The following is a 12329-nucleotide window of genomic DNA, read 5'->3' on the forward strand; positions in this document are numbered from 1 at the left end:
TTACAAAGCTTCCTGGGATTCGCCAAATTTTACCACCAATTTATCCCCACTTTCGCTCAGATTGCTATCCCCATCCAAGATGGCACCACCAAAGGCTGCCTCAGTGAAATGCTAATGGTTTCTTTATTTTTTATTAGTCTCTGTGACTCACTACAAATTTCATACTCACAAGACCATCGGCTAAGAATTAAGCAATGTTGCTCTAAGAAGCAGCTTTCTGTGATCTCACCCCCCACCCCCCATCTTTACAAATGCGCAGGAGATTCTAACACAGGAAGAAGCAAATTCCCCGGAGCTATGGATTATAAAAAAAAACAAAAAACAAACGGAGGAAATAGAGACAAGGTAAAATTGTGAACAGGCTAAAAAATGATTTATATAATGAAATGAGAAATTAACCTAATGTCAAGCTTGTCCCAATCTGGTCCTTAGCAAAGAAAGATCCTCAATTCCATTTGTAGTGAAAAGTATATTTCTAGTGGATTACAGCATAACAAAGCCAGAACTGAAGATCTGTGTGGCAAATTTTCTCAATTAATTTTCTCTGACCTGCCCCTTGATAGTCCCTTATTGTCCAATTATATTTGAATAGATTATTTTGGTAATGGTTTCTTCAACAGCAGGCTGGATGGTTAGCCATTGCATTCCATTCCCATAGCTTTGACCTTGAGACAGTGTTTCTGGAAGGCAAAATGAGTAGTTACTTCCCCCCCCATCTCATCCAGCTCTCTCCTCCCACGTCCATGGCTGACTGGTGGTTAGCAAATGCAAAGCTTAGCATATGATGGCAGTTTTTATACCTAAAGAAATATAAATTGAGAATGGTGCAGTCAGCTAACAAATAAAAAAGAAACAATAAATGGATAGATTATTTTGTACTTAGTTTTACTTTCCTTTTTAGTTCCACTTTTAAGAGAATACAATATTTCTCAATGCATAAATTAATACACACTTTTTCCCTTGAGGGAAGAGATAGGCATTAACTCTCTAATAAAATATCTGGAAATACTTTCTAAAGGGACAAATCTATGCACAGGACTGCCAAAAAGACAACAAAAAAGAGCTTTCCTATACTTCCAGGAAAAAAGCAATCCAAAGTTGCAGCACTATCTGCATTATTCCAAACCAATGCAAAATCAGTACTGACCTGTTGGAGATCTCTCTAGAGGGTTGGCACACAAAATTGATGACTCAAGTGTTGTTGGGTTCTCTGTAGCATCAAACCACCCTTCGCTGATTTCTTGTGTTTTTAAAGAACCTTACAATAATAATTAAAAATAAACAATTGAGTATACTCTCAAAGATTGCAAAGCATACCAGAATAGATTGCAAAGAAATCTCTGTCATTTTTATTGCTCCCATGCAACCTCTTTCTGGGTGTTGTTCCTAACTGAATAGGTGAGGAATTGGTAAGAGAACACCTAGCTTATCTGAATGAGTTCAAATATCTTGGGATAGAATAGAATTATTTATTGGCCAAGTGTGATTGGACACACAAGGAAATTGTCTTTGGTGCATATGCTCTCAGTGTACATAACGGCAAGATATATTTGTCAAGAATCATAAGGTACAACATAGGGTACAAATAAGCAATCAGAAAACAATATCAATAGTAAGGATACAAGCAACAAAGTTACAGTCATGCCGTCATGGGAGGAGATGGGTGATAGGAACGGTGAGAAGACTAATAGTAATAGTAATGCAGACTTAGTGAATAGTTTGACAGTGTTGAGGGAATTATTTGTTTAGCAGAGTGATGGCGTTCGGGAAAAAACTGTTCTTGTGTCTAGTTGTCTTGGTGTGCAGTGCTCTATAGTGTCGTTTTAAGGGTAGGAGTTGAAACAATTGATGTCCAGGATGTGAGGGGTCTGTAAATATTTTCACAGCCCTCTTTTTGACTCGGGCAGTACACAGGTCCTCAATGGAAGGCAGATTGGTAGTAATTGTTTTTTCTGCAGTTCTAATTATCCTCTGAAATCTGTGTCTGTCTTGTTGGGTTGCAGAACTGAACCAGACAGTTATAGAGGTGCAGATGACAGACTCAATAATTCCTCTATTGAACTGTATCAGAAGTTCCTTTGAGCTTCCTGAGTTGGCACAGGAAGAACATTCTTTGTTGTGCTTTTTTGATCAAGTTTTTGATGTTGGGTGTCCATTTTAGGTCATGAGATATGATAGATTTGAAGGTTTCTACTGTTGATACTAAGTTGTCTAGTATTGTAAGAGTTGGTAGTATGGGTTTCTCCTAAAGTCTACCACTATTTCTATGGTTTTGAGTATGTTCAGTTCCAGATTGTTCCAGTCGCACCAATCAATACTTCATTATAGACTTCCAACATTGATGGTCTGGAGCTGAGATGGTGAACCTATGTCACGCATGCCGGAAGTGGTATGCAGAGCCACCTCTCCAGGCATGCGAGCTGTCGCCTGTTGCTCTTCCGGGTTCTGGCACGCCGGCTAGCCGGTCTTCACGTGTGTACCAGAAACCAGAAGAACAGCCGCCCAGTGTGCATGTGCATGCCTGGAAGATGATCTTCCGGTTTCCAGCACATGGATGTGTACTGGCCATCTGGCCTTCCGTTTCTGGCACAAAGACCGGCTGGCCGATGTGCATGCATGCACCAGAAACCAGAAAATTGTGCACACCAGGTGGCTGCTCTTCCAGTTTCCAATGTGCGCATGTGCACTGGTCTGTTGGTCTTTGCACACGCATGGATGCCAGAAACTGGAAGACCAGGAAGGCATGCTTGTGCTGGAAACGAGAAAAGCACCTTCCCAGCATGGCTGCTCTTCCAGCTTCTGCCCGCATGCATGCTCCCATTACGGAACTTAGTGCCAAAAAGGTTCACCAACACTGGCATAGAGTATCTTGTAAACATTTGTAAAATTCTGCTGGCAGTCCATCTGGTCCTTGTGTTTTATTGCCCTTTTGTCTCTTAATCGCTTCTGACAATTCCATCATTGATTCATTTAACATAGCTTTTACTTTTTCTGGTACTTTAGGTAGTCCCACTTTTTCCAAATATTCTCTCTTCTGAAACTTTTTTTTGCTTACACAAATTTTCATAATAATATTTAAATTATTATTTTTTATCCTCATTTTGGTAGTATAAAGTTCCTTTCTCACCCACCAGCTTATGTATCAATTTCTTCTCAATTTATATGCCAATCATATTCCTGATTTGCGTTTTCAAAAAAGTTCTGTTTAGCATTTTTCATTTTTTGTGCCAATTTTTCTTTATCTAGTACAGTGGTAGTCAACCTGGTCCCTACCGCCCACTAGTGGGCATTCCAGCTTTCATGGTGGGCGGTAGGGGTTTTGCCCGATACTGAAGCACTTTCCTTTTTTTTAAATTTAATTGACTTTTAAAAAAAAATTTCATAGCATTATTTAAAAACATTTTCATTAGGTTTTCATAAAATTCCCCGTGACAATTTGAATTTCTGAAAATATACTATTTGTATCGCCCGCGCGTAAGTTTAGTTCATGTTACATAACATAAGAAGAGGGCCGTGAAAATATTTGCAGATCCCTCGCATCCTGGACATAAACTGTTTCAACTCCTACCCTCAAAACGACGCTATAGAGCACTGCACACCAGAACAACTAGACACAAGAACAGTTTTTTCCCGAAGGCCATCACTCTGCTAAACAAATAATTCCCTCAACACTGTCAGACTATTTACTGAATCTGCATCTATGAAACTATTAATCGTTTCATAGTTCCCATCACCAATCTCTTTCCACTTATGACTGTATGACTATAACTTGTTGCTAGCAATCCTTATGATTTATATTGCTATATTGATCATCAATTGTGTTGTAAATGTTGTACCTTGATGAACGTATCTTTTCTTTTATGTACACTGAGAGCATATGCACCAAGACAAATTCCTTGTGTGTCCAATCACACTTGGCCAATAAAATTCTATTCTATTCTATTCTATAAGTGAAACTAAATGGTACTACAATGTGACCACAAACAAAAGACCCTCGTCCCAGAATAGCTCGCGCATCTTCCTCCACACCACCCAGCTGTAACAGACAAGCAGAGCTGGTAGCCAGCACACACACACCGAGCCTAATCCACGATGCGCGAGAGGCTTGCACAGACCATGATACACTTTATAAATCACCATTAATGTGGAACCGGTGGGCGGTTAGAAAATTTTACTACTAACAGAGATACAAAAGTGGGTGGTAGGCATAAAAAGGTTGACTACTCCTGATCTAGATGATTTATTTTATGTTTTATTACTTCCATTTGATTTTTTAGATTATTCTTGTTTGGTTCTTTCTGTAGTTCTAATTCCAATCTCTTGTGTTCTTCTACTAATATCTTTTGGTTTTGGTTTTGTTTCTTTTTCTTGTTTTTTTCCCATGTATATTATATCTAGTCCCCAAATGTCCCATATATTTTGTAATGAAGTTTCTTCTTTTCTGTTCTTTGAAAAAGAAGTCCATTTATTTTTCCAGTTTGTATAAATTCCTTGTTTTTTAATATTGATTCAATGGCCAGCTTCATTTTATCTTTTGTCCTTTCCACTTAAATCCAATTGGTTTATGATCTGCCCAAGTGCTTGTGTCAGCCTCCACTCCAATCTTCGCATAATTTTTGTACAATTTATATTCGGTAGATAGAATGTAAAATGCTTCTTTCTGTAATGTAAAATAGTTAAGGAAATGAGATGTATCATTGCACCATACAGGGTAAGGGAAAGGGGCCTATTAAGAGTGTCGGCTGACATAACAGTGGGGGAGGGGTGATTAACGGCTGAATGTTAAAAGCGCGGGCTTTTCCAACAGATACTGCATTCCTAAGATGATTGACAGCTAGAGACCGGCGGAGGAAGATTACCACGGGGGGCCGAGAAGGAGCTGGCATTGGACCAGACCAGCCTGACCTCCTGAAGGAGGAGGGACAAATGGGGGGATATGATATGTTAGCCATATTTTGTCTCAGATCCAACTTTGCACTGCTGCAATCCAGATTGTAATTAGTAAAAGTACTTTTCTTTATTGCAAATGAAGTCAAGGTGTATTCTTTCCTAGTTATAATCAGAGGCAGCTTGACATTAAGTTGGATCTGCTCAGCATGTCGACCAACCAGGATTTTAACCAAAATACCGAGGGGGCCGACAGGAAAAATTTGATGGAAGGCCAGCCGCCTGCTGAGCCGAGGGAGGCGTCCGGAGGAATTTCTGCTGACACTTTTAACCCTGAGCTGGAAGATTGCAGAGCTCGGTGGATAGAGCAATTAAAGCTGGAAGAGAAAGGGTGGAAACCAAACACCGAAGAGCTTCCGTCTGGAGTAACTAAAAGAAAAAAAAAGGAAAAAGAAAAGAAAAAGAAAGACTTTCGGAAGCAGAACAAGAGACAAGCTCCAGTTGGAGGAGGCATTGCGTCTTTTCCGTGAAGTGAAAGTAAAGCAAGCAGCTCACCAAAGGTATGAATCCCCTATTCGGTCCTCCAGATGGGAGGGAGAAGAGGAGGAAGATAATACAAAGGGGCCAGCTGGAGGAGATTCCCAGGGCGGAGAGATTTCTGAAGGCCCAGAGCCGGGAACCCTCTTCCCAGAGGCAGCTGAATTGGATGGGGGTCGCACGCCACCTGCTGATCAAGCAAGGCTGCGCAGGGGAAGGAAAAAGCCAAAAATTCCCCCCATATCAGAGAAATTTGATGGAAATGCTAAGGAGCTGGAACTGTTCCTGGTGATAGTGAATGACCACATGATAGACTGGGGGGAAGATTATTGGTCACAGGCGGCACAAGTTAGAGCTGTGACCCACAACTTGACCGGAAGAGCAGCTGCATGGTTTGTGTCACTATATACCAACCACTCCCCCTTACTGCAAAACTACGAGCATTTTATTACTGCGCTGAGGAGGAGGTTCGAGGACCCCCTAGCAGAGCAGAAGGCCAAAGGCCGGATGAAAACCATCAGGCAAGGGAGAAGGCCGGTGGCGGATTACAACCAGGAATTCAGTGATCTAGTTCCCTTGATGAGAGGATGGTCAGAGGTGACCCTGGTCGACATTTACAAAGATGGTCTGAATGGAGATCTCTATGAACTGTGCCGGGCACGAGCCTCTCCAACCACGTTGTACGGCTGGTACACCCTGGCAGCGGAGATGGAAATCGAAGTGGTGAAAGACCGTGGCAGAAGACAGCACACTGGAAGACCGTACCCTGCCCATTCTCCTGAAGGCCCTTCTAGGGACGCTCCTAGACCGGAGGGAGGGAGACAACGTTCGACTGCGTGCTACAGATGTGGGAAAGAAGGCCACCGAGCAGCCGACTGTCGGGTGAAGCTGGTGCCAAGGACGACCTCTGGTGGTGAAAAGGAACCAGTGAAACCAACTGCTAAGGCGCGAAAGCCGGCAAAAGTGGGAGAGGGCGTCGCCAAGAAGGGCACGCCCATCAGGGAGGATTGCGAAGCATCGACCGAAACTGATGACAGCAAAACCACGTCAGAGTCCGATGAAGACCTTCTGGTGAGTTGGACACGGGGTCCCTTGGACATTCCAGTCAACCTGCATGTACCCTCTTCGGGTAATAAGGGGGAAATGTTAGCACTACTAGATTCTGGATGTACTAGATGCATGATCAGTCCCGAACTAGTAGAGAAAATGGAACTAAAACTGAGAACCCTAAGTAGGCCCATAGCATTTGCCCAGTTGGATGGCTCTGTGGCAGGGGGAGGACCCGCCCATTTCGTAACAGAACCCATAGAAATGATAATAGGAGACCATCGCGAGATCCTAAACTTCATCGTAGCCCCAGGGATGGAACAACCCCTGTTGCTAGGGTTGTCATGGCTGCGGAAGTGGAACCCCCATATTAACTGGAGGACGGGAGTCTTACGTTTCCGCTCTAGAACACTAAAGGAAAAAAAAGAGAAACCAAGGAGGGATCTACCGTGGCCATGTTCCAAGATACGATGGGGGCAATGATCGAACGGATAGACGGGGAGGAGAGGATACCTAAGGAATACTGGGACTTGCGAGAAGTCTTTAGTGAGAAAGCATCAGACGTTCTACCTCCCCATAGGCCTATTGACTGTGCCATAGACATCCTTCCGGGGGTAAAGCTTCCAAAACCAAAAGCTTACCCCATGATCCAAAAGGAATTGGGGGAGCTACGCAAATTCATAGACAAAAACTTAGAGCGGGGGTTTATCCAACCGGCTAGGCCTCGTATGGCTGCGCCAGTGATGTTCCGAGAAAAGAAAGATGGCTCTTTTCGTCTGATAGTTGACTATAGAAACCTTAACGCGGTGTGCGCCGAAAACATATACCCCATGCCGCTCATGAAAGAATGTTAGCGCATCTAGCGAAAGGAAAGTTTTTCACCAAATTGGACCTACGAGAGGCTTACTACAGAGTTCGTATAAAGGAGGGGGATGAATGGAAAACCGCTTTCAACTGTCCGCTAGGATGTTTCCAGTTTCCAGTTTTGAGTACCTTTGGACTGCAGGGGGCGCCCGCAGTTTTCATGCAACTGATAAATGAAATACTCCATCAGCATTTGTTTAAAGGAGTTCTTGTCTACCTTGACGACATACTTATCTACACAGAAACAATGGAAGAACATATTAAACTAGTAAGAGCTGTTCTCAAAAAGTTATTATCTGCAGAACTGTATTGCAAGCTATCCAAATGTGATTTCCATCAAACAAAAATAGACTACTTAGGGTACCGCATTTCAGCGGATGGATTAGAAATGGACCCAGAAGAAGTGAAAGCTGTCTTGGAATGGGCCCCCCCACGCACACGCAAACAGCTGCAAAGCTTTTTAGGATTTGCGAATTTTTATCGTCAATTCATCCCCTCCTTTGCTCAAATTGCTTTGCCAATAACCAACCTCTTGAAAACTAAAGGAGATACAAAACCCAAGCCATCGTTACCTCTCGAATGGACAATGGAATGTCAAGCAGCGTTTGAAAAGTTGAAACGACTGTTTGCCGCTGAACCTATTTTAAAACACCCCGACATGGATGTTCCTTTTGTGATACAAGCGGATGCCAGTGATGTAGCAGTCGGAGCCGTTTTACTCCAAAACAATGCTGATGATAAACTACAACCTTGTGCTTTCACTTCTCGAAAATTGACTGAAACTGAAAGACGGTGGGCTATTTGGGAAAAAGAAGCATTTGCTGTTCATTGGGCTCTTCGCACATGGAGACAATTCTTGGAAGGTTCGAATCATCCTTTTGAAGTGTGGACTGATCACAAAAATTTAGAAGCCCTAAAAACTCCTAGAAAACTTTCGCCTAAACAAGCCCATTGGGCTCAATATTTTAACCGCTTTAATTTCACCTTACATTACATTCCTGGAGGAAAAATTTTTTTAGCAGATGCTCTCTCACGTTTGCCCCAATACAACGGCACTCGCTCCGAGGTGGTTCGCCCAATACTTCCCGTTCAGCAGTTGGCAGCTCCGGCTATAACTCGAAGCCACACCGAAACCAAAACATCGCTCCCAGATGAACTAACCAAGTTGTTTAAAGAAGCTTTAAACTCCGATGACTGGTACTTGGCGCATTCCCATGAATGCACGCTCCGTGATGGACTGGCTTGGATTGGAGCGAAACTATATGTTCCTCTGTCACTCAGAGAAACCATCCTACAATGATGCCATGATGCCAAAATGGCAGGACATTTTGGATTTGTGAAAACCTTGCATCTTCTTAAAAGACAATTTTGGTGGCCAAGTCTTAAAAAGGACATTCAATCATATATAGCAAGTTGCCCTGTTTGCGCATCATCTAAAAGGCCTCCAGGTAAACCTCCTGGCCTACTTCAAACAGTAGCCAGGCCGGGAGCCCCATGGAAAGAAATATCCGTGGATTTCATAGTGGAACTACCTGAAAGTTCAGGCAATACTGTGATATGGGTGGTCACTGACCTTTTCTCCAAACAAGTTCATTTTATTCCATGTTCAAAAATACCCTCCTCAAAGACTCTAGCGAAGCTGTTTGTACAACACATTTATAGACTCCACGGAGTTCCTGAACGCATTATCTCAGATCGAGGAGTTCAATTCACTTCTCAATTTTGGAAAGAATTTTTGCGACTGCTTGGCTCCGCCCAAGGATTAAGCTCCTCCCATCATCCCCAGACTAATGGAAGTTGTGAACGTTCGAACTCTGTACTAGAACAATATCTACATTGTTATATTAACTACCAACAAGACAATTGGGCAGACCTACTACCTTTTGCTGAAGTAGCCTAAAACAACTCAATTCATAGTAGCACAGGATTTACTCCTTTTAAAATAGCTTCAGGCCAAGATTTTGTTCCTATCTCTGAACTTCCAAAGGAAGAAACCACTGTTTCCTCTTTGTCAGAATGGATAGATCAAATACAAAGCACATGGAAGATGACTCGCAAGGTGATCGACGATGCTCACCGTGCACATAGAAAACAAGCAGATAAAAAAAGATCCCCTGAGAACAAATACCAAGTGGGAGATAAAGTTTATCTCTCCACCAAATATTTACAAACTACTCAGAAATCTAAGAAACTAGGACCTAAATATGTGGGGCCTTTTCCCATAGTGAAGATCATCAACCCCGTGACTGTACAGCTAGAATTACCAAAAACACTTAGGAAAATTCACCCCGTTTTCCATGTAAGCTTGCTGAAACCAGAACACACATCGACTTTCCGTGCGAACCATACACCCCCTCCTATACCAATTCTCATAGAGGGTGAACAACATTTTGAAATAAAAGAGATATTAGATTCAAGAAAACATAGAAATAAAATTCAATATCTCATTGCTTGGAAGCACTTCCCTTTGTCCCAAGCTGAATGGGTAAACAAAGAAGATGTTCGTGCTTCGGAAAAAATAGCACAATTCTATAAAAAATATCCTAACAAACCCTAACTTTTCTCTTTTCTTTCTAGGACTGACGTCCTTGTTGCAGGAGGGCCGAATGTCAGCCTCCACTCCAATCTTCGCATAATTTTTGTACAATGTATATTCGGTAGATAGAATGTAAAATGCTTCTTTCTGTAATGTAAAATAGTTAAAGAAATGAGATGTATCATTGCACCATACAGGGTAAGGGAAAGGGGCCTATTAAGAGTGTCGGCTGACATAACAGTGGGGGAGGGGTGATTAACGGCTGAATGTTAAAAGCGCGGGCTTTTCCAACAGATACTGCATTCCTAAGATGATTGACAGCTAGAGACCGGCGGAGGAAGATTACCACGGGGGGCCGAGAAGGAGCTGGCATTGGACCAGACCACCCTGACCTCCTGAAGGAGGAGGGACAAATGGGGGGATATGATATGTTAGCCATATTTTGTCTCAGATCCAACTTTGCACTGCTGCAATCCAGATTGTAATTAGTAAAAGTACTTTTCTTTATTGCAAATGAAGTCAAGGTGTATTCTTTCCTAGTTATAATCAGAGGCAGCTTGACAGCTTGCTTCTATTTCTATTACTTGCATATTTAACTTTAACTCTGGTAACATCCATATCATATCTACTCTTGACCAAGACATGTCTATTTGAATAAAATGAGTATTGATTTATTTTAGGATTTATTTCTCTCCATACATCTTGAATACCTATTTCTTCCGCCATTTTAAAAAATGTCTTTGGAAGCATTTTTCTAGCTTTACTTATTTTACTGCTTTTGTAGTCCAATTTTGTGTCTACAATCATATTAAAATTTCCTATTACACAGATATTTTCATATTTCTATTCAGTAATTTTCTTATGCAATTTTTCATTTAAAAAATCTTGTTTATAATTTGATGCATATATTGCTTGCAAAAGTATTGATTTATTGTTACTTCCACCATCAATATTATCCTCTACATCTGGAAAAATTTGTCTTGCTTTTATTGTTTCTTTAATATATAAAAGAATGCCACGTTTCTTTTGTTGTGCTAATGAGAAATATAGTTTCCCAATTTTAAGCTATTCCAATAATTTATTGTGTTGTTTTTTAATGTGAACCTCTTGAAGACAAATAAAATCTAATTTTAACTGTCAGCTCTAGAAGCCATCTTTTTCTTTGGATCTTCAGGGCTGCCACATTTAGTGCTATGGGAAACTGGGAGGTGGGATTGTATGGAGTGGGGAGATATCTAGCCATAATAACATTCTTTTCTCTGAGAGTCAATGACATTCTGCTCTGCACCTGGAGTGGCGTGACTGGGAGGCATCTCCAGTTGGAACGGTGCATTGATTGGACCATGTGATGGATATGTGGGTGCAGGGGAAGGGACTTGGAATTTCTTTTGGGTGGGGAAAACCTGGAAGCTTCAGATTTACCAATGACATCTCTAATAAAATGGAACTTTGAGGAACTTCTAGCCTCAGAGTCTTCTTTCATTGGGAGTGTTACTTGGAATCCTGACATTAAGTCGAATCTCCATTAAAACTTCAACCAGCTCCCCAATCTCCAGGGTGCTGTCCAGGGTCCTGAGCCCCAAGCGCCGACCTGACACCGGGCAGTGTGAAAACTAGGGAAGATGGAGAGCACAGCGACCACAGAGGGGACCACTGGGACTGGTTTGATGGTCCACATCGAGACCCTCTACTCCACTTCCGAAGGTGTGATGAAGGCAGCAGAGGCTGCCGAAGTGGAACGCTGGCAGGGTGCCTGTCCCAAAGAGCTGATGCCCTGGTAAGCCACTCAACTGGCTCCTTCTCTGTGGGGCGAGGCTGTGGGAGTCATGCCGCCCCAGGAGATGCTGATCGAGCAATGCTGAGGGAACAGCAGATGGGAGCGAGCAGAGCGGAGCAGACCCAAGCTCTTGAATGGAGAGCATTGGGGCCGATCTCAGTGATTCCTGGGAGTGGGGTTTCCCGGGTCTACTGGAGCGGTTCGACCAGCTCAGTATGGCTGTCAGCATTCCAGAAATAACGCCAGCTCCAAGTAAAAACTCTGAAGCAAGCATTTTTCAAAGTTCTATTTACTAGAATAGGTAAACTGGCACATCTGGAAAAACCTGAATCTGAGAGGTCCAGGTTTTCCCTCAGTGAATCAAAAGCCCAAAACCATCCCTTCACTCCTCAGTCGATCACATGCTCCAACCACCAACTGTCCTTTTTAAAAATATATATATATTTATTTTTAAACATAAAAGAATCTCATCAAATCAATTCCATTACAACGTGCTGTAAGGGTGTTAACATATCTTCCTGTGCATTCACAAAATAATCATCTCTTCCATACATATATCTTATACTCCTTTTTCCTAACATATCTTTCCATTTAACCAATTATAGAATAAATCCCATATTTTATAATATTGTTTATCTTCTTGTTCTCTAATTTCAAATGTTAATTTACTCATCTCTGCAC

General features: G+C 42.1%; 1 protein-coding gene across 14 annotated transcripts in view; it reads right to left on the reverse strand.

Moving 5' to 3' along the window:
- The window catches only part of RBM44 (RNA binding motif protein 44), a 137230-nt gene that overhangs the window by 78982 nt on the left and 45919 nt on the right, over positions 1 to 12329 (reverse strand). For 10 of the 14 annotated variants that reach the window (XR_009155373.1, XR_009155381.1, XR_009155379.1 and 7 more), the window contains one exon: positions 1148 to 1258. The exons of 3 other annotated variants lie outside the window; for them this stretch is intronic. Coding sequence is in view for 8 of the 11 variants with exons in the window: in XM_058185601.1 (XP_058041584.1) it covers positions 1148 to 1258 (111 nt within the window). In the remaining 3 variants the exon portion in view is untranslated. Of the gene's footprint in view, positions 1 to 549; positions 681 to 1147; positions 1259 to 12329 lie in introns of all 14 variants that reach the window. One more of the 14 variants, XM_058185618.1, reaches the window with a different exon arrangement.

This window comes from Ahaetulla prasina, chromosome 1 (assembly GCF_028640845.1).
Source record: "Ahaetulla prasina isolate Xishuangbanna chromosome 1, ASM2864084v1, whole genome shotgun sequence".
Classification (NCBI taxonomy): domain Eukaryota; kingdom Metazoa; phylum Chordata; class Lepidosauria; order Squamata; family Colubridae; genus Ahaetulla; species Ahaetulla prasina.